General features: G+C 45.1%; 1 protein-coding gene across 2 annotated transcripts in view; it reads left to right on the top strand.

Moving 5' to 3' along the window:
* The window catches only part of si:ch211-252f13.5 (uncharacterized), a 33,128-nt gene extending 19,039 nt beyond the window's left edge, over positions 1 to 14,089 (top strand). For both annotated transcript variants that reach the window (XM_061890327.1, XM_061890325.1), the window contains exons 4-6: positions 6,104 to 6,256; positions 6,353 to 6,419; positions 11,220 to 14,089. In XM_061890327.1, coding sequence (XP_061746311.1) covers positions 6,104 to 6,256; positions 6,353 to 6,419; positions 11,220 to 12,769 — 1,770 coding nt within the window. In that variant the 3' untranslated portion in view covers positions 12,770 to 14,089. The remainder of the gene's footprint in view (positions 1 to 6,103; positions 6,257 to 6,352; positions 6,420 to 11,219) is intronic.
* Positions 14,090 to 23,376: the final 9,287 nt, after the last annotated feature.

Genomic DNA, 23,376 nt, shown 5'->3' with positions numbered 1-23,376 from the left:
AAGCTTGTTACAGTAGTAAGCTACGTTACAGTAGTCGAGACGAGACGTAACAAACGCATGGATAATGATCTCGGCGTCTTTAGTGGACAAAATGGAGCGAATTTTAGCGATATTACGGGGATGAAAGAAGGCCGTTTTAGTAGCGCTTTTAATGTGTGACTCAAAGGAGAGAGTTGGGTCGAAGATAATACCCAGATTCTTTACCGAGTCGCCTTGTTTAATTGTTTGGTTGTCAAATGTTAGAGTTGTATTATTAAATAGAGGTCGGTGTCTAGCAGGACCGATAATCAGCATTTCCGTTTTTTTGGCATTAAGTTGCAAAAAGTTAGCGGACATCCATTGTTTAATTTAATTAAGACACGCCTCCAGCTGACTACAATCCGGCGTGTTGGTCAGCTTTAGGGGCATGTAGAGTTGGGTGTCATCAGCATAACAGTGGAAGCTAATACCGTATTTGCGTATGATGTCACCTAGCGGCAGCATGTAGATGCTGAAGAGTAAATAAAGCTTGTTACAGTAGTAAGCTACGTTACAGTAATCGAGGCGAGACGTAACAAACGCATGGATAATGATCTCGGCGTCTTTAGTGGACAGAATGGAGCGAATTTTAGCGATATTACGGGGATGAAAGAAGGCCGTTTTAGTAGCGCTTTTAATGTGTGCCTCAAAGGAGAGAGTTGGGTCGAAGATAATACCCAGATTTTTTACAGAGTCACCTTGTTTTATTATTTGGTTGTCAAATATTAAAGTTGTATTATTAAATAGAGTTCGGTGTCTAGCAGGACCGATAATCAGCATTTCCGTTTTTTTGGCATTAAGTTGCAAAAAGTTAGCGGACATCCATTGTTTAATTTCATTAAGACACGCCTCCAGCTGACTACAATCCGGCGCTTTGGTCAGCTTTAGGGGCATGTAGAGTTGGGTATTGTTGGATGTGGTTGTCTTTTTATTTCCTAGTCAGATATTGTTGGATTTGGTTGTCTTTTTATTTCCTAGTCAGATTTTAGAACAGCTAAAGTGTGAGCCTTTTTACATAGACCTTGAGTTTGGAATGTCGGAATGAAGCCATAACAAATCTATTATCTCAACTGTCCGAGGTAGGGAGGAGAAGAAGAGGGGCGGGTGAGAGTGAGTGAGGAGGGAAAAACTGCCATTTTTTAGGATTAGATCAATTTGGACCGAGCTTTGAAATGTTGTATCTAGATTGATCTCCCAAGGCGCTTTGGTTATAAAATAGAAAAATGAGCAACCTCTGTCTCTGATTGATTTAAAAACAGCTTATGTGTCATCAAACAATCTGGGGGCGTTGACCGGAGGAAGAACAGGTCCAAAACGCAACAGTATCATCAGCATAACAGTGAAAGCTAACACCGTATTTGCGTATGATGTCACCTAGCGGCAGCATGTAGATGCTGAAGAGTAAATAAAGCTTGTTACAGTAGTAAGCTACGTTACAGTAGTCGAGGCGAGACGTAACAAACGCATGGATAATGATCTCGGCGTCTTTAGTGGACAGAATGGAGCGAATTTTAGCGATATTACGGAGATGAAAGAAGGCCGTTTTAGTAACGCTTTTAATGTGTGCCTCAAAGGAGAGAGTTGGGTCGAAGATAATACCCAGATTTTTTACCGAGTCGCCTTGTTTAATTGTTTGGTTGTCAAATGTTAGAGTTGTATTATTAAATAGAGTTCGGTGTCTAGCAGGACCGATAATCAGCATTTCCGTTTTTTTGGCATTAAGTGGCAAAAAGTTAGCGGACATCCATTGTTTAATTTCATTAAGACACGCCTCCAGCTGACTACAATCCGGCGTGTTGGTCAGCTTTAGGGGCATGTAGAGTTGGGTGTCATCAGCATAACAGTGGAAGCTAACACCGTATTTGCGTATGATGTCACCTAGCGGCAGCATGTAGATGCTGAAGAGTAGATAAAGCTTGTTACAGTAGTAAGCTACGTTACAGTAATCGAGACGAGGCGTAACAAACGCATGGATAATGATCTCGGCGTCTTTAGTGGACAGAATGGAGCGAATTTTAGCGATATTGCGGAGATGAAAGAAGGCCGTTTTAGTAACGCTTTTAATGTGTGACTCAAAGGAGAGAGTTGGGTCGAAGATAACACCCAGATTTTTTACCGAGTCGCCTTGTTTAATTGTTTGGTTGTCAAATGTTAGAGTTGTATTATTAAATAGAGGTCGGTGTCTAGCAGGACCGATAATCAGCATTTCCGTTTTTTTGGCGTTGAGTTGCAAAAAGCTAGCGGACATCCAATGTTTAATTTCATTAAGACACGCCTCCAGCTGACTACAATCCGGCGCTTTGGTCAGCTTTAGGGACATGTAGAGTTGGGTGTTGTTGGATGTGGTTGTCTTTTTATTTCCTAGTCAGATATTGTTGGATTTGGTTGTCTTTTTATTTCCTAGTCAGATTTTAGAACAGCTAAAGTGTGAGCCTTTTTACATAGACCTTGAGTTTGGAATGTCGGAATGAAGCCATAACAAATCTATTAACTCAACTGTCCGAGGTAGGGAGGAGAAGAAGAGGGGCGGGTGAGAGTGAGTGAGGAGGGAGAAACTGCCATTTTAGGATTAGATCAATTTGGACCGAGCTTTGAAATGTTGTATCTAAATTGATCTCCCAAGGCGCTTTGGTTATAAAATAGAAAAATGAGCAACCTCTGTCTCTGATTGATTTAAAAACAGCTTATGTGTCATCAAACAATCTGGGGGCGTTGACCGGAGGAAGAACAGGTCCAAAACGCAACAGTATCATCAGCATAACGGTGAACGCTAACACCGTATTTGCGTATGATGTCACCTAGCGGCAGCATGTAGATGCTGAAGAGTAAATAAAGCTTGTTACAGTAGTAAGCTACGTTACAGTAGTCGAGGCGAGACGTAACAAACGCATGGATAATGATCTCGGCGTCTTTAGTGGACAGAATGGAGCGAATTTTAGCGATATTACGGAGATGAAAGAAGGCCGTTTTAGTAGCGCTTTTAATGTGTGCCTCAAAGGAGAGAGTTGGGTCGAAGATAATACCCAGATTCTTTACCGAGTCGCCTTGTTTAATTGTTTGGTTGTCAAATGTTAGAGTTGTATTATTAAATAGAGTTCGGTGTCTAGCAGGACCGATAATCAGCATTTCCGTTTTTTTGGCATTAAGTGGCAAAAAGTTAGCGGACATCCATTGTTTAATTTCATTAAGACACGCCTCCAGCTGACTACAATCCGGCGTGTTGGTCAGCTTTAGGGGCATGTAGAGTTGGGTGTCATCAGCATAACAGTGGAAGCTAACACCGTATTTGCGTATGATGTCACCTAGCGGCAGCATGTAGATGCTGAAGAGTAAATAAAGCTTGTTACAGTAGTAAGCTACGTTACAGTAGTCGAGGCGAGACGTAACAAACGCATGGATAATGATCTCGGCGTCTTTAGTGGACAGAATGGAGCGAATTTTAGCGATATTGCGGAGATGAAAGAAGGCCGTTTTAGTAGCGCTTTTAATGTGTGACTCAAAGGAGAGAGTTGGGTGGAAGATAATACCCAGATTCTTTACCGTGTCGCCTTGTTTAATTGTTTGGTTGTCAAATGTTAGAGTTGTATTATTAAATAGAGGTCGGTGTCTAGCAGGACCGATAATCAGCATTTCCGTTTTTTTGGCGTTGAGTTGCAAAAAGTTAGCGGACATCCAATGTTTAATTTCATTAAGACACGCCTCCAGCTGACTACAGTCCGGCGCTTTGGTCAGCTTTAGGGGCATGTAGAGTTGGGTATTGTTGGATGTGGTTGTCTTTTTATTTCCTAGTCAGATTTTAGAACAGCTAAAGTGTGAGCCTTTTTACATAGACCTTGAGTTTGGAATGTCGGAATGAAGCCATAACAAATCTATTATCTCAACTGTCCGAGGTAGGGAGGAGAAGAAGAGGGGCGGGTGAGAGTGAGTGAGGAGGGAGAAACTGCCATTTTAGGATTAGATCAATTTGGACCGAGCTTTGAAATGTTGTATCTAGATTGATCTCCCAAGGCGCTTTGGTTATAAAATAGAAAAATGAGCAACCTCTGTCTCTGATTGATTTAAAAACAGCTTATGTGTCATCAAACAATCTGGGGGCGTTGACCGGAGGAAGAACAGGTCCAAAACGCAACAGTATCACCTAACACCGTATTTGCGTATGATGTCACCTAGCGGCAGCATGTAGATGCTGAAAAGTAAATAAAGCTTGTTACAGTAGTAAGCTACGTTACAGTAATCGAGACGAGGCGTAACAAACGCATGGATAATGATCTCGGCGTCTTTAGTGGACAGAATGGAGCGAATTTTAGCGATATTACGGGGATGAAAGAAGGCCGTTTTAGTAGCGCTTTTAATGTGTGACTCAAAGGAGAGAGTTGGGTCGAAGATAATACCCAGATTTTTTACAGAGTCACCTTGTTTTATTATTTGGTTGTCAAATGTTAAAGTTGTATTATTAAATAGAGGTCGGTGTCTAGCAGGACCGATAATCAGCATTTCCGTTTTTTTGGCATTAAGTTGCAAAAAGTTAGCGGACATCCATTGTTTAATTTCATTAAGACACGCCTCCAGCTGACTACAATCCGGCGTGTTGGTCAGCTTTAGGGGCATGTAGAGTTGGGTGTCATCAGCATAACAGTGAAAGCTAATACCGTATTTGCGTATGATGTCACCTAGCGGCAGCATGTAGATGCTGAAGAGTAAATAAAGCTTGTTACAGTAGTAAGCTACGTTACAGTAATCGAGACGAGGCGTAACAAACGCATGGATAATGATCTCGGCGTCTTTAGTGGACAGAATGGAGCGAATTTTAGCGATATTACGGGGATGAAAGAAGGCCGTTTTAGTAACGCTTTTAATGTGTGCCTCAAAGGAGAGAGTTGGGTGGAAGATAATACCCAGATTTTTTACAGAGTCACCTTGTTTTATTATTTGGTTGTCAAATGTTAGAGTTGTATTATTAAATAGAGGTCGGTGTCTAGCAGGACCGATAATCAGCATTTCCGTTTTTTTGGCATTAAGTTGCAAAAAGTTAGCGGACATCCATTGTTTAATTTCATTAAGACACGCCTCCAGCTGACTACAATCCGGCGTGTTGGTCAGCTTTAGGGGCATGTAGAGTTGGGTGTCATCAGCATAACAGTGGAAGCTAATACCGTATTTGCGTATGATGTCACCTAGCGGCAGCATGTAGATGCTGAAGAGTAAATAAAGCTTGTTACAGTAGTAAACTACGTTACAGTAATCGAGACGAGGCGTAACAAACGCATGGATAATGATCTCGGCGTCTTTAGTGGACAGAATGGAGCGAATTTTTGCGATATTGCGGAGATGAAAGAAGGCCGTTTTAGTAACGCTTTTAATGTGTGCCTCAAAGGAGAGAGTTGGGTCGAAGATAATACCCAGATTTTTTACCGAGTCGCCTTGTTTAATTGTTTGGTTGTCAAATGTTAGAGTTGTATTATTAAATAGAGGTCGGTGTCTAGCAGGACCGATAATCAGCATTTCCGTTTTTTTGGCATTAAGTTGCAAAAAGTTAGCGGACATCCATTGTTTAATTTCATTAAGACACGCCTCCAGCTGACTACAATCCGGCGTGTTGGTCAGCTTTAGGGGCATGTAGAGTTGGGTGTCATCAGCATAACAGTGAAAGCTAACACCGTATTTGCGTATGATGTCACCTAGCGGCAGCATGTAGATGCTGAAGAGTAAATAAAGCTTGTTACAGTAGTAAGCTACGTTACAGTAATCGAGACGAGGCGTAACAAACGCATGGATAATGATCTCGGCGTCTTTAGTGGACAGAATGGAGCGAATTTTTGCGATATTACGGAGATGAAAGAAGGCCGTTTTAGTAGCGCTTTTAATGTGTGCCTCAAAGGAGAGAGTTGTATATTTTGTGTACATATATAGTATTGTTTTTTAAATTAAAAAATATCAAAATGCTTTGATTTTTCAGTGTGCGGCCCTCAGTGGAAAAAGTTTGGACACCCCGGTCCTAACCCTAAATCAACATCCGCATGAATCGTGATTTTACAATATTGTGGATATTATGTGTGATCGCACTGACTGACGCCCCCCCCCCCAGGTGGGCCGTTCCCTGGCGGCCTGTGCCGGCTGTGGTCCCGACGAGTACTGCGGCTTCGGCGGGGGTCGCCCTCGCTGTGAGAAGTGCACCGTGTGTCCTGCTGGCTTCTTCCTGGTTGCCCAGTGTTCGCTCCACGCAGACAGGATCTGCCAGGTTTCCATTTTAGTCATTCTGGTCTCAGAACGTGGGAAGAAACTGAACACGTGGCCATGTTTGGTCACATTAAAACTTTGTATTTGTTGTTCCCAGGACCGAGATGAATGCCTGGAAATAACGAACCTTTGTGAAGATGGACTGACGTGTCTGAACACAGCAGGTAAAACAACCTCTGACGACATTCAATGTAAAACAAAATAGACTGGAGGAGGCGTGCAATCTCTCGCCCGAGCGTGGTGAGACGGTACAAGAGTACAGTCCAGACGTCTCTCCTCAATTGAGCCAAATTTATATACCGTATTTCCTTGAATTGCCGCCGGGGCGCTAATTAATTTAAAAGCTCTTCTCACTCCGGCGTTTACCAAAGGCATGCGGTAAAAGTAAGCATGCGCTAATTATTTTAAAACCTCTTCTCACTCCGGCGTTTACCAAAGGCATGAGGTAAAAGTAAGCATGCGCTAACTATTTTAAAACCTCTTCTCACTCCGGCGTTTACCAAAGACATGCGGTAAAAGTAAGCATGCGCTAATTATTTTAAAACCTCTTCTCACTCCGGCGTTTACCAAAGGCATGCGGTAAAAGTAAGCATGCGCTAACTATTTTAAAACCTCTTCTCACTCCGGCGTTTACCAAAGGCATGCGGTAAAAGTAAGCATGCGCTAATTATTTTGAAAACCTCTTCTCACTCCGGCGTTTACCAAAGGCATGCGGTAAAAGTAAGCATGCGCTAACTATTTTAAAACCTCTTCTCACTCCGGCGTTTACCAAAGGCATGCGGTAAAAGTAAGCATGCGCTAACTATTTTAAAACCTCTTCTCACTCCGGCGTTTACCAAAGGCATGCGGTAAAAGTAAGCATGCGCTAACTATTTTAAAACCTCTTCTCACTCCGGCGTTTACCAAAGGCATGCGGTAAAAGTAAGCATGCGCTAACTATTTTAAAACCTCTTCTCACTCCGGCGTTTACCATAGCATAGGCATGCGGTAAAAGTAAGCATGCGCTAACTATTTTAAAACCTCTTCTCACTCTGGCGTTTACCAAAGGCATGCGGTAAAAGTAAGCATGCGTTAATTATTTTAAAACCTCTTCTCACTCCGGCGTTTACCAAAGGCATGCGGTAAAAGTAAGCATGCGCTAACTATTCTAAAACCTCTTCTCACTCCGGCGTTTACCAAAGGCATGCGGTAAAAGTAAGCATGCGCTAACTATTCTAAAACATCTTCTCACTCCGGCGTTTACCAAAGGCATGCGGTAAAAGTAAGCATGCGCTAATTAATTTAAAACCTCTTCTCACTCCGGCGTTTACCAAAGGCATGCGGTAAAAGTAAGCATGCGCTAATTAATTTAAAACCTCTTCTCACTCCGGCGTTTACCAAAGGCATGCGGTAAAAGTAAGCATGCGCTAATTAATTTAAAACCTCTTCTCACTCCGGCGTTTACCAAAGGCATGTGGTAAAAGTAAGCATGCGCTAACTATTTTAAAACCTCTTCTCACTCCGGCGTTTACCAAAGGCATGCGGTAAAAGTAAGCATGCGCTAACTATTTTAAAACCTCTTCTCACTCCGGCGTTTACCGAAGGCATGCAGTAAAAGTAAGCATGCGCTAACTATTCTAAAACCTCTTCTCACTCCGGCGTTTACCAAAGGCATGCGGTAAAAGTAAGCATGCGCTAACTATTTTAAAACCTCTTCTCACTCCGGCGTTTACCAAAGGCATGCGGTAAAAGTAAGCATGCGCTAACTATTTTGAAAACCTCTTCTCACTCCGGCGTTTACCAAAGGCATGCGGTAAAAGTAAGCATGCGCTAACTATTCTAAAACCTCTTCCCACTCCTGCGCTTACCAAAGGCATGCGGTAAAAGTAAGCATGCGCTAATTATTTTGAAAACCTCTTCTCACTCCGGCGTTTACCAAAGGCATGCGGTAAAAGTAAGCATGCGCTAACTATTTTAAAACCTCTTCTCACTCCGGCGTTTACCAAAGGCATGCGGTAAAAGTAAGCATGCGCTAACTATTTTAAAACCTCATCTCACTCCGGCGTTTACCAAAGGCATGCGGTAAAAGTAAGCATGCGCTAACTATTTTAAAACCTCTTCTCACTCCGGCGTTTACCAAAGACATGCGGTAAAAGTAAGCATGCGCTAACTATTTTAAAACCTCTTCTCACTCCGGCGTTTACCAAAGACATGCGGTAAAAGTAAGCATGCGCTAACTATTTTAAAACCTCTTCTCACTCCGGCGTTTACCAAAGGCTTGCGTTAAAAGTAAGCATGCGCTAACTATTTTAAAACTTACACAGAGCGATAGGTAATTAGATAACAAGGCCCAGGTGGGCCATCAACGCACCTGTTGCTGGCTTCGAAGCCAGTCCTGGCACACTCCGCCTCACTGCAGGCCCGCAGGCCACGCCCCCCTACACAAGTTTCTATTTAAGCTTACATATAGGGCAGGGGGACACTTTGATAAAGGTAAACAAAATAAGGTATTTTAAGCCGCACTTAAAATCCTTTCATTTTCTCAAAAATCGACAGTGCGCCTTATAACCCGGTGGGCCCGGTGTACGGAATAATCCTGGTTGTGCTTACCGACCTCAAAGCAACTTTATTTGCGACATGGTGTAATGATAAGTGTTATCAGTAGATGGCAGTCACACATAAGAGAGACGTGTAGACTTCAATATGACGCCAGTAAACAACACCAAGACTTTAAATGTTCCTTTGAAAAAAAAGAACATTACACACGGCGCTCAAAAATTTGTCAAAATGTTTTAGCACGACTCTGAAGCCGCATCGCTTGATGGATTGTCGGAGCATTACGGCTGCCGTAGTCAGAGATAGAAGTATTACTATGGTGTGTGTATAAAGTAAGACATATTATCTGGCGTTTTGTTTCACAATATTACGCAAAAGTAACTGTCCTTACCTTCTGGTACCTGCTGATGTGTATTTGAGATCTGCATAAGTGCTGAAAATTTGCGCACATCCGCCACTGTAGTCCATGTGGATGCCGTAGTTGATAAGCTTCTTCTTTTTCTCATTCACCTTCCACTGTTGCCATTTCTAATGTAAAGTAGCGTAAAGTTCTCACTTATATCTCGCTACGGAAGCTTTAAAAACATACTGCTGTAGTGAGTTTACATTATTCACCCACAGAACTTTAGTTATTAGAAAGGTCCGGTCGGACGGTTTTTCACGGGACACATTTCGGGCGATGTTGTTGTACAAGTGAGCCACGGATGAGAAGGTGCTACTCTGTTATTGATTGAAGTAAAGTCTGAATGTCATTAAAACAGTTAGCTCCATCTTTTGACCCTTCTCCCTCTCCCGTCCTTGCACGCTACACCGCTACAAAAAAAGATGACGGGGAGAAGATGGCTGCCCACAAAATGGTCAGAAAGCTACTTGAAGATGATCAGTAAAACATCATCTATGCAACATTTTGACCAAAGAACCACCGTTACATGTAAAAAAAAATCATATTATGACCCCTTTAATGCGCCGGTGCTCCTTTTGAATGAAAATAGACCTGAATAGACCCGCTCATCGGCAGTGCGCCTTATAATCCATCCATCCATTCATCCATCATCTTCCGCTTATCTGAGGTCGGGTCGCGGGGGCAACAGCCTAAGCAGGGAAACCCAGACTTCCCTCTCCCCAGCCACTTCGTCTAGCTCTTCCCGGGGGATCCCGAGGCGTTCTCAGGCCAGCCGGGAGACATAGTCTTCCCAACGTGTCCTGGGTCTTCCCCGTGGCCTCCTACCGGTTGGACGTGCCCTAAACACCTCCCTAGGGAGGCGTTCGGGTGGCATCCTGACCAGATGCCCGAACCACCTCATCTGGCTCCTCTCGATATGAAGGAGCAGCGGCTTTACTTTGAGTTCCTCCCGGATGGCAGAGCTTCTCACCCTATCTCTGAGGGAGAGACCCAAACTCATTTGGGCCGCTTGTACCCGTGATCTTATCCTTTCGGTCATGACCCAAAGCTCATGACCATAGGTGAAGATGGGAACGTAGATCGACCGGTAAATTGAGAGCTTTGCCTTCCGGCTCAGCTCCTTCTTCACCACAACGGATCGGTACAACGTCCGCATTACTGAAGACGCCGCACCGATCCGCCTGTCGATCTCACGATCCACTCTTCCCCCACTCGTGAACAAGACTCCTAGGTACTTGAACTCCTCCACTTGGGGCAGGGTCTCCTCCCCAACCCGGAGATGGCACTCCACCCTTTTCCGGGCGAGAACCATGGACTCGGACTTGGAGGTGCTGATTCTCATTCCGGTCGCTTCACACTCGGCTGCGAACCGATCCAGCGAGAGCTGAAGATCCCGGTCAGATGAAGCCATCAGGACCACATCATCTGCAAAAAGCAGAGACCTAATCCTGCGGTTACCAAACCGGAACCCCTCAACGCCTTGACTGCGCCTAGGAAACTCTGTCCATAAAAGTTATGAACAGAATCGGTGACAAAGGACAGCCTTGGCGGAGTCCAACCCTCACTGGAAATGTGTTCGACTTACAATGCGGACCAAGCTCTGGCACTGATCATACAGGAAGCGGACCGCCACAATAAGACAGTCCGGTACCCCATACTCTCTGAGCACTCCCCACAGGACTTCCCGAGGGACACGGTCCAATGCCTTCTCCAAGTCCACAAAGCACATGTGCCTTATAATCCAGTGCGCCCTAAATAGTGAATAGAACAAAGAGCAAAAAGATGATCACGTGAACATGAGTTAGTACATTCAGAGTCACAGATTAGTTATCAGATTGATAGCCTGAGGAAAGAAACTGGTTTAATGACGGGTTGTTTTGGCATACAGTGATTTATAACGCCTACCGCAGGGGAAGAGTTTGATCGGGTTGTGCCCAGGGCTGGAAGGGTCTGAGCATTGCAAATGATTCCTCTTTAAAAATGTAATTGTTATGAAGTCATATTTATTTCCCATGTTTCCCCTCAGGAGGATTTAGGTGTCAAGGGATGACCGAGCGAGATGCCAGGGCCGGCGTGTGTGGACCCGACTACTTCTTTAACTTGGACATGGACGAGTGTCAGGCCTGCGCCGAGTGTGACGGGGAGGCAGTGACGTCATCGTGTACTTCTACGGCTGACACCGTCTGCGCTGGACCTTCTGCCGGCGACGGCGTCCTCTCTCTGTCCTGGGCCGGACACGTGAGCCTGCCCGGCGCCAAAGGTCGGTCGATGAATCTCGCCTCGCCGGGTGTGCGGCTTCACATCCAGGGAGCGAACGACGGCGGCCTGGTGTCGGCCGAGGAAGGCCGGCTGCTGCTGAGGAAACACGGTCTGGTCTGGCTGGAGGAGAACCTCTCCGTGAACCACGGCTGCCGCAGCTTCGTGCAAGTGGGCTTGCGTCTGAATGGCACAGACGGCTCCGAAGGCCGCGACCTTGTCGGCGTCAGGATTGAGCAGCAGGAAGTGAGATCACTTCAGGGTGTCAGCATGAGTGGGGTAGCAGAGGTTGCTCCAGGGCATATGATTTCCACCTCCCTTTGGAGTGCCAACCACCACTGCAACCAAAGTAATGAAGGTCTACAGCTGTATGACCCTTCAGCTGCTTCCCTAAGCCTCATGTGGCTCTCTCACGACACCGGTGCCGTCGCCATGACGGCACAGGCGGTGCTGTCCGCACACTACCATACAATCCATCGCCCGATCTTTAGCTCCTCCTCCACTTCGGACCCTTACGTAGTTGGGTTGACCCATGACGGTCGTGGTATACGTTTTGCAGAAAGCGGCGCGGTGCGGTTTGTATTCCAGCAGGCGTTGTACTCCATGGGTCAGGCATGCGTGAGTGAAGGCTTCCAGATGTTGGCGTACCTCAACCACAACGGTACGGGCATGGAGCTCTGCCGCAGTTTCAAACCAGGTGTCCACTACCGTGACACATCCATCTCTCTCTCCGGAGCCACTGCAGTTGGTTCCGGAGACACGCTGGTCTTTGAGATTCTTTCTCCTGCTCAGTGCAACGTACGTTTCTTTAGTGACGGTACGGGCATCAGTCTTCTCAGCTTGGTCTGGGTTCCGGCCGCCATCTCCTCTTCCGTCTACGCCACCGTGGCTCAGACCGGACTTCCTTCAGGAGCTGTAAGAAACAAACCTCTTTTCTTCCGCCAGAGCAGTCCTCCGGTGCGCCAAATGGGGCTGCCGGGAAAGGGGTCCGCAGAATCGGCGAGAAATTTAGTTTTCAGTGAGAGCGGCACTGCCAGTGTAGCTCTAGACCTGAAACTGATTCACTCATGCAGCTTGGTCAAAGTGACTCTGCTAAGGCTAAGTGGTCCAGAGGTGGGAGCGCGACCCGTCCCTCTGGCCCAGCAAGTGGGTGGACATATGCCTGACGGTAGCCAATGGGCCAGCGTGACCCTGCGAGCATCTTTCCAGGTACAAAATGGCACCACAGTCTTCTTCACCCTGGACTGCGTACGGGGACGAGTCAACCAAGTCAGCCACCGCACGGGAAGTGGACTGTCAGTCCTCTGGGTGGCAGCATAACATCGGAACGCCACGCTGCTTGGCCACAATCATTACAGCTGAGTTTACAGAACTGACTCATCAACCCATTACTCAGATTTTGGGCAAAGACACTGGGACACATGGCAACAAGAGCGAAGCAACGTCAAAACGGAAGATTTTCAACGATTCCGGGAAGACTTTCGATAAAATGTTGACATTTTGTCCGTTAATCCAGAAGAACATTTGTGAGATTAGAAGTTACTAACACGGTCTGTAATCATCTCAAAGGTTTTAATAAGGTTGAGGTCCGGGCTTTCGAGTTCTTCCACACCATACTCAAAGTTGGAATACCTAAACTGACACGTTTATTCCAATTGTTTGGATACCATATTTTTCAGGAGTAGACATAGCAACCATTCGATCTTCTCAAGGGACAATACATGGATTACTTTAAAGCAGGGGTAGGGAACCTATGGCTCTAGAACCAGATGTGGCTCTTTCGATGACTCTCGGATAAATCTGAGCTGACGTTGCTTAACACGATAAGTAATCACAGTGTTAAAAATAACGTTCAAAATATAAAACATTGTCATGCGTTTTTTTAATCCATCCATCCGTTTTCTACCGCACCTGTTCAAGAAGTTGCGTTAATGGTAAGAAGTTATTTATTTATTATTGGTTAGCGTGGGGCTTGCCGTCCTGGGGGTTCTTCGGACCACCAAGCCTGTTTCAGGGTTACAATATTGTTTTATTTTTCAATAAGTCTCTCAGTTGCTTTCCAGCAATTGTCTTTTTTTTCGCGCTCTGGCTCCAGCCCCAGCCCCGTCTTTCCTCCTGGCCGCTGCTTATAACAGAGCGATTATATAACAAGGCACAGGTGGGCCGTCTACGCACCTGTCGCTGATTTCGAGGCCGATCCTGGCAACGCCCTGCTTCGCTGCAGGCCCGCAGGCCACGCCACCCCTCCACAGTTAGCTTCAGAATAACAATGTTATTACAAAGAATAAGAGACCTTTAGTTTAGTTGTGTTCAGTGTTAATAAAAATATTATATGGCTCTTAGGGAAATACATTTGAAAATATTTGCCTTTCCTGGCTCTCTCAGCCAAAAAGGTTCCCGACCCCTGCTTTAAAGTTGGATTTCTTTAGTATTGTTTCTTAGCAAGATATAATCAAATATTTCCCAAGTTTGGAAGGCGTATAGTCCTCACTTTTGTAAGCTACTGTAGACCTTAATACTGTGTAGTACTGGATAGGGCTGGGAAGGCTGTGTGATTTTAGAATGCATTGTGGGGCCGAAGTAGCCTTTTTTGTTGTACTGTGGGAGAAAACTGGACTAAAATGAATCGATCCATCCATCCATCTTCTTCCGCTTATCCAAGGTCTGGTTGCTGGGGGCAGAAGACTAAGCAGAGAAGCCCAGACTTCCCTCTCCCCAGCCACTTCGTCCAGCTCCTCCCAGGGGATCCTTAGGCAAACAGTTAGCTCCATCTTTTGACCCTTCTCCCACTCCCGTCCTTGCACGCTACACCGCTACAAAAAAAGATGACGGGGAGAAGATGGCTGCCCACAAAATGGTCAGAAAGCTACTTGAAGATGATCAGTAAAACATCATCTATGCAACATTTTGACCAAAGAACCACCGTTACATGTAAAAAAAAAATCATATTATGACCCCTTTAATGCGCCGGTGCTCCTTTTGAATGAAAATAGACCTGAATAGACCCGCTCATCGGCAGTGCGCCTTATAATCCATCCATCCATTCATCCATCATCTTCCGCTTATCCGAGGTCGGGTCGCGGGGGCAACAGCCTAAGCAGGGAAACCCAGACTTCCCTCTCCCCAGCCACTTCGTCTAGCTCTTCCCGGGGGATCCCGAGGCGTTCCCAGGCCAGCCGGGAGACATAGTCTTCCCAACGTGTCCTGGGTCTTCCCCGTGGCCTCCTGCCGGTCGGACGTGCCCTAAACACCTCCCTAGGGAGGCGTTCGGGTGACATCCAGATGCCTGAACCACCTCATCTGGCTCCTCTCCATGTGGAGGAGCAGCGGTTTTACTCTGAGTTCCTCCCGGATGGCAGAGCTTCTCACCCTATCTCTAAGGGAGAGACCTGGAAACTCATTTCGGCCGCTTGTACCCGTGATCTTATCCTTTCGGTCATGACCATAGATCGACCGGTAAATTGGGAGCTTTGCCTTCCGGCTCAGCTCCTTCTTGACCACAACGGATCAATACAGCGTCCGCATTACTGAAGACGCCGCACTGTCGATCTCACCATCCACTCTTCCCTCACTCGTGAACAAGACTCCTAGGTACTTGAACTCCTCCACTTGGGGCAGGGTCTCCTCCCCAACCCGGAGATGGCACTCTACCCTTTCCCGGGCGAGAACCATGGACTCGGACTTGGAGGTGCTGATTCACACTCGGCTACCAACCGATCCAGTGAGAGCTGAAGATCCCGGCCAGATGAAGCCATCAGGACCACATCATCTGCAAAAAGCAGGGACCTCAATCCTGCAGCCACCAGACCGGGTCCGTAAAATCCCATTACGTTTTTTTAAGGCGGTCCGTCGTAGCGTTTTTAGCGTTCAATCAGACATTATTGTGAGGTTTTGTGTTAGTGTTTTTAAAAATCGAGATCGACAGGCGGATCGGTGCGGCGTCTTCAGTAATGCGGACGTTGTACCGGTCCGTTGTGGTGAAGAAGGAGCTGAGCCGGAAGGCAAAGCTCTTAATTTACCGGTCGATCTACGTTCCCATCCTCACCTATGGTCATGAGCTTTGGGTCATGACCGAAAGGATAAGATCACGGGTACAAGCGGCCCAAATGAGTTTGGGTCTCTCCCTTAGAGATAGGGTGAGAAGCTCTGCCATCCGGGAGGAACTCAAAGTAAAGCCGCTGCTCCTCCACATGGAGAGGAGCCAGATGAGGTGGTTCGGGCATCTGGTCAGGATGCCACCTGAACGCCTCCCGAGGGAGGTGTTTAGGGCACGTCCAACCGGTAGGAGGCCACGGGGAAGACCCAGGACACGTTGGGAAGACTATGTCTCCCGGCTGGCCTGGGAACGCCTCGGGATCCCCCGGGAAGAGCTAGACGAAGTGGCTGGGGAGAGGGAAGTCTGGGTTTCCCTGCTTAGGCTGTTGCCCCCGCGACCCGACCTCGGATAAGCGGAAGATGATGGATGGATGGATGGATGGATGGTTTTTAAAAATGAGACACGTTTTTTTTCTCCCCGAGTCAAAATAATTGCCCGGCGTAAGTCAATTCCAGACGATAATAATAAACAAGTTAGGGTCTTTCATATTGACCGTTGTTTTTCTGAGAAATTTCACTTGATCAAGCCTTTTCTAGATCTAAAAAATAATAAGTATGTATGATTTCTGCTGATACAGTATCGGATATACAGTCGTGGTCAAAAGTTGACATCCACTTGTAACGAACATAATGTCATGGCTGTCTCGAGTTGCCAATCATTTCTACAACTCTTATTTTTTTGTGATAAAGTGATTGGAGCACATACTTGTTGGTCACAAAAAAAACATTCATGAAATGTGGTTCTTTTATGAACTTATTATGGGTCTACTGAAAATGGTCAAAAGTGTACATACAGCAATGTTAATATTGGGTTTCATGTCCCTTGGCAAGTTTCACTGCAATAAGACACTTTTGGTAGCCATCCACAAGCTTCTGCTTGAATGCAATCAGTAGAAGCATTTAAGTCTCATCTTAAAACTCATCTGTATACTCTAGCCTTTAAATAGACCTCCTTTTTAGACCAGTTGATCTGCCGCTTCTTTTCTTTCTCCTATGTCCCCCCCTCCCTTGTGGAGGGGGTCCGGTCCGATGACCATGGATGAAGTACTGACTGTCCAGAGTCGAGACCCAGGATGGACCGCTCGCCTGTATCGGTTGGGGACATCTCTACGCTGCTGATCCGCTTGAGATGGTTTCCTGTGGACGGGACTCTCGCTGCTGTCTTGGAGCCACTATGGATTGAACTTTCACAGTATCATGTTAGACCCGCTCGACATCCATTGCTTTCGGTCCCCTAGAGGGGTGGGGGGTTGCCCACATCTGAGGTCCTCTCCAAGGTTTCTCATAGTCAGCATTGTCACTGGCGTCCCACTGGATGTGAATTCTCCCTGCCCACTGGGTGTGAGTTTTCCTTGCCCTTTTGTGGGTTCTTCCGAGGATGTTGTAGTCGTAATGATTTGTGCGGTCCTTTGAGACATTTGTGATTTGGGGCTATATAAATAAACATTGATTGATTGATGTTTGACCACTCCTCTTGACAAAATTGGTGCAGATCAGCTAAATTTGTTGGTTTTCTGACATGGACTTGTTTCTTCAACATTGTCCACATGTTTAAGTCAGGACTATGGGAAGGCCATTTTAAAACCCTGATTTAGCCATTCCTTTACCACTTTTGACCTGTGTTTGGGGTCGTTGTCCTGTTGGAACACCCAACTGCGCCCAAGACCCAACATCCGGCCTGATGATCTTAGGTTGTCCTGAAGAATTTGGAGGTAATCCTCTGTGACAGGCTTCTAATGTCGTCGTGCGGGTTCCAAGGACCGTCAAGGAAGGACATAGCGTCGGCACGTTTACACTTCTTTATTTTCAAATAAAGACTGCTTTTCAGCTGCTCTGTCTGCCGCTCGCCTTTCTGCTTCGGGGGTCATCGCCTCTCTCTCGCTCTCAGTCCCTCTGGCTCCTTCTCGTCGCTCCGCCTCTTTTTCCAACCTTCACGGCTGTCGCCCTTTTATACAGTACGAGAGAATTACTAAATTGTCCCCCAGGTGCGCGATCCACGCACCTGTGTCATGAGCCGTTACCCGGGTCATGGCATGATTTATGTTTGGTAGTTTTTTCTGTGTTCGTCTGTTTCCTGGTTGCACCCTCTTTCCCTGTTTACTGTCTGCTTCCATGGGCACTGATTCTCCTCACCTGTCTGTGTTTAGCAATTAGTGTTCCAACCAGGTGTTTTGGTTAATCACTCCCCTTTATATTTTCCTGTCACCCAGCATTGTTTCCGAGTCAATGTTTGCAATAGGCAACATTTACGTTTCTCCTGTTTTTTTCTCCTCTCTGTAGTGATTCGATACACTAGCATTCCTCGTTTTTCACCCTTGGTAACATTTTAGTTTTGTTTTAGCCCCACGCTTGTTAGCGTCCTCAGTTTGTAATTTTTGATTTTGCTTTATATATATATTAAAAGACTTCGTCTTACCTCCACACGACTCCTGCTTGTTTCCTGCTTCGGAGGGGAACACGACAATCGCAGCCACGTAACAACCTGATTTTGATTGCGGCGTCGCTCCCGGCATGCAACGCCTCGCCGCCATCTTGGGCCTGGCTATGGTGTGCCCTGCCTCGCTGTTGGACTGCCGGCCACGCCTCCTCCCCGCCTCTCCACATCCTCCTTTTTCATTGTCCCATTTACTCTCTGGAAAGCACCAGTTACATTGGCAGCAAAACAGGCCCGGAACCTAATACTACTACCACCATGCTTGACGGTAGGGCTGGTGTTCCTGGGATTAAATTCCGCACCTTTTCTCCTCCAAACATATTGCTGGGTATTGTGGACAATTTTTGTTTCATCTGACATCACATGGACACAGATAAGACCTCCTGGAGGGAGAATTGAGCTGAAATGCACCAATTTTGTCAAGAGGAGTGGTCGTAAATTCAACCAGAAGCTTGTGGATGGTGTTGCGTTAGAACCAGATGTTCCTCCAAGGGAATTTAAGTTACTGGTCAATCCCAAATTCTTTTGATGACACATAAAACTGAGATTAAATTATCACACAGAACAGAGTAAGTATTTTGCAAGTTATTCCAAAGCTTTGGGGGGACCAACCTAAAAACAACACATTCAAATAGCGTCGCCCAGTTGATCTGAAAACCTTACAAAAGTGCTCTCTTCTTAAAAATCTCCTTCGCCCCCATCCACCGGAACGAATACACATGTCTACTGTCCTCCTTAGCTGGGCACAGGAAGACATAAGAAGGCAGTATCGCTACTCCTTTCATTCCTAAAGCTTCAAGGTTAACGCACACAGTTTACTTGCGGACAAATGGGAAAACACTAGCTGTTTTCAAATATGACTATAGAAAGAAATAACTCTTAAATATATGTAGATATTTTTCTCCGTCAATGGCTACCAAAAAGCGCCTTATTGCGGTGAAACTTGCCAAGGGACGTATTAGCAAATATTAAAATTGCTGTATGTATACTTTTGACCCATATTTTCAGTGGATCCATATCCATATCCATATCCATATCCATATCCAATCAACCTGATTTTGATTGCGGCGTCGCTCCCGGCATGCAACGCCTCGCCGCCATCTTGGGCCTGGCTATGGTGTGCCCTGCCTCGCTGTTGGACTGCCGGCCACGCCTCCTCGCCGCCTCTCCACATCCTCCTTTTTCATTGTCCCATTTACTCTCTGGAAAGCACCAGTTCCATTGGCAGCAAAACAGGCCCGGAACCTAATACTACTACCACCATGCTTGAGGTTAGGCCTGGTGTTCCTGGGATTAAATTCCGCACCTTTTCTCCTCCAAACATATTGCTGGGTATTGTGGACACTTTTTGTTTCATCTGACATCACATGGACACAGATAAGACCTCCTGGAGGGAGAATTGAGCTGAAATGCACCAATTTTGTCAAGAGGAGTGGTCGTAAATTCAACCAGAAGCTTGTGGATGGTGTTGCGTTAGAACCAGATGTTCCTCCAAGGGAATTTAAGTTACTGGTCAATCCCAAATTCTTTTGATGACACATAAAACTGAGATTAAATTATCACCCAGAACAGAGTAAGTATTTTGCAAGTTATTCCAAAGCTTTGGGGAGACCAACTTAAAAACAACACATTCAAATAGCGTCGCCAAGTTGATCTGAAAACCTTACAGAAGTGCTCTCTTCTTCAATATCTCCTTCGCCCCCATCCACCGAAACGAATACACATGTCTACTGTCCTCCTTAGCTGGGCACAGGAAGACATAAGAAGGCAGTATTGCTACTCCTTTCATTCCTAAAGCTTCAAGGTTAACGCACACAGTTTACTTGCGGACAAATGGGAAAACACTAGCTGTTTTCAAATATGACTATAGAAAGAAATAACTCTTAAATATATGTAGATATTTTTCTCCGTCAATGGCTACCAAAAAGCGCCTTATTGCGGTGAAACTTGCCAAGGGACGTATTAGCAAATATTAAAATTGCTGTATGTATACTTTTGACCCATATTTTCAGTGGATCCATATCCATATCCATATCCATATCCATATCCAATCAACCTGATTTTGATTGCGGCGTCGCTCCCGGCATGCAACGCCTCGCCGCCATCTTGGGCCTGGCTATGGTGTGCCCTGCCTCGCTGTTGGACTGCCGGCCACGCCTCCTCCCCGCCTCTCCACATCCTCCTTTTTCATTGTCCCATTTACTCTCTGGAAAGCACCAGTTCCATTGGCAGCAAAACAGGCCCGGAACCTAATACTACTACCACCATGCTTGACGGTAGGCCTGGTGTTCCTGGGATTAAATTCCGCACCTTTTCTCCTCCAAACATATTGCTGGGTATTGTGGACACTTTTTGTTTCATCTGACATCACATGGACACAGATAAGACCTCCTGGAGGGAGAATTGAGCTGAAATGCACCAATTTTGTCAAGAGGAGTGGTCGTAAATTCAACCAGAAGCTTGTGGATGGTGTTGCGTTAGAACCAGATGTTCCTCCAAGGGAATTTAAGTTACTGGTCAATCCCAAATTCTTTTGATGACACATAAAACTGAGATTAAATTATCACCCAGAACAGAGTAAGTATTTTGCAAGTTATTCCAAAGCTTTGGGGAGACCAACCTAAAAACAACACATTCAAATAGCGTCGCCCAGTTGATCTGAAAACCTTACAGAAGTGCTCTCTTCTTCAAAATCTCCTTCGCCCCCATCCACCGAAACGAATACACATGTCTACTGTCCTCCTTAGCTGGGCACAGGAAGACATAAGAAGGCAGTATCGCTACTCCTTTCATTCCTAAAGCTTCAAGGTTAACGCACACAGTTTACTTGCGGACAAATGGGAAAACACTAGCTGTTTTCAAATATGACTATAGAAAGAAATAACTCTTAAATATATGTAGATATTTTTCTCCGTCAATGGCTACCAAAAAGCGCCTTATTGCGGTGAAACCTGCCAAGGGACGTATTAGCAAATATTAAAATTGCTGTATGTATACTTTTGACCCATATTTTCAGTGGATCCATATCCATATCCATATCCATATCCATATCCATATCCAATCAACCTGATTTTGATTGCGGCGTCGCTCCCGGCATGCAACGCCTCGCCGCCATCTTGGGCCTGGCTATGGTGTGCCCTGCCTCGCTGTTGGACTGCCGGCCACGCCTCCTCGCCGCCTCTCCACATCCTCCTTTTTCATTGTCCCATTTACTCTCTGGAAAGCACCAGTTCCATTGGCAGCAAAACAGGCCCGGAACCTAATACTACTACCACCATGCTTGACGGTAGGCCTGGTGTTCCTGGGATTAAATTCCGCACCTTTTCTCCTCCAAACATATTGCTGGGTATTGTGGACACTTTTTGTTTCATCTGACATCACATGGACACAGATAAGACCTCCTGGAGGGAGAATTGAGCTGAAATGCACCAATTTTGTCAAGAGGAGTGGTCGTAAATTCAACCAGAAGCTTGTGGATGGTGTTGCGTTAGAACCAGATGTTCCTCCAAGGGAATTTAAGTTACTGGTCAATCCCAAATTCTTTTGATGACACATAAAACTGAGATTAAATTATCACCCAGAACAGAGTAAGTATTTTGCAAGTTATTCCAAAGCTTTGGGGAGACCAACCTAAAAACAACACATTCAAATAGCGTCGCCCAGTTGATCTGAAAACCTTACAGAAGTGCTCTCTTCTTCAATATCTCCTTCGCCCCCATCCACCGAAACGAATACACATGTCTACTGTCCTCCTTAGCTGGGCACAAGAAGACATAAGAAGGCAGTATCGCTACTCCTTTCATTCCTAAAGCTTCAAGGTTAACGCACACAGTTTACTCGTGGACAAATGGGAAAACACTAGCTGTTTTCAAATATGACTATAGAAAGAAATAACTCTTAAATATATGTAGATATTTTTCTCCGTCAATGGCTAACAAAAAGCGCCTTATCGCGGTGAAACCTGCCAAGGGACGTATTAGCAAATATTAAAATTGCTGTATGTATACTTTTGACCCATATTTTCAGTGGATCCATAATAAATCCATAAAAGAACCAAACTTCATGAATGTTTTTTTGTGACCAACAAGTATCTAAAAAAATATGATTCGTACAAAATGATTGGAAACTCAAGACAGCTATGAGATTATGTAAAGTGTATGTAAACTTTTGACCACCACTGTATACCGGTATCGGCCGATACTGACAATACAACAATCCGTGACTGCAAACAAGCTAATATTTCACCACTGCTTTTTCCATTGGTGCCATACAAAAGATCTACAAAAACATCCGAAGTCAGCGACCAATATACTGTAGGTATAAAAAAACAACAACACAATACTGTAGCCATGTGTGATACTACATAGGTTGAGATTTGCTATTTATCCCGCTGTCGTCAAAAGACGAGTGTTACTTCCCAGCATGTGTTTCATGTTAGTCGCCATTCTCTAATGTGAACGTCCGCCGCATGCCTTGTTTTAATGGCTGCCCTGCTCTGCATCTTTAACGGAAACATATGTTCCGTCCTCTGCATTATAATACATAATATCTCCATAATAAGATGTAGCTATCATGTATAAAAAAAAAAAATGTTATATTTCATAATACAGGAGAAAAATAAAGGCCTTGTTTTTTTGCTTGCTGACCAAATTTGTGACCTTTTTTTCCTGGCCAGAAACGTAGAGGCCGGTTGTTCTCGGCAGATCATTCCAGGTGGTTCCGATTACACGAGAAAGCATAGGATTGCTTTTCCATACATTTTTCGACGACGAAACGATATCACGGCCCCTACGACTACCTCATCACCGCCTCAGTGCTCAATTTGTTTTGGCGTGAGAGCAACAGTTCACAGGTATGATGTTTTTTTGTTTTTTTTTAATGGAAACCTGTCTAACGGTGTACTTGTTACTGACTTGTTGCTGCATGTTTGCTATGATGCTATGAAAATAATGCTAATCACTTATCAGGCCTTATCACACAATAGTAAAGATTGCCCCAAAAAATGTTTTTAAATGTCTCCAGATGGCACAAAATCTAATCACTAGTAAAATCGGCTTAGTGAGAATAATTATCTAATCAGACAGAAAATAAGCAAATATCACTCTTATTTGAGATATTCAGAGGTGGATAAAGGAGCCAGAAATTGTACTCAAGTAAGAGTACTGTTACTTTAGAGATTTATTACGCAAGTAAAAGTAAGGAGTCGTCACCCAAATATTTACTTGAGTAAAAGTAAAAAGAATGTGAAAAAAACGACTCAAGTACTGAGCAACTGATGAGTAACCTGTTTGTTTAATGATTACGGCAACAAGTAATGCACAAAAACATAAAAATAGCAATGAGCAAATTCAGAGCCAGGAATATCTCTTAAGCAACTAAAACAATATTATATATTAAA

Source organism: Nerophis ophidion, linkage group LG28 (genome assembly GCF_033978795.1).
Source record: "Nerophis ophidion isolate RoL-2023_Sa linkage group LG28, RoL_Noph_v1.0, whole genome shotgun sequence".
In the NCBI taxonomy this organism is placed as follows: Eukaryota; Metazoa; Chordata; class Actinopteri; order Syngnathiformes; family Syngnathidae; genus Nerophis; species Nerophis ophidion.
Note: the sequence above shows the minus strand (reverse complement) of the source record. Positions and strands in the feature narration are given on the sequence as shown.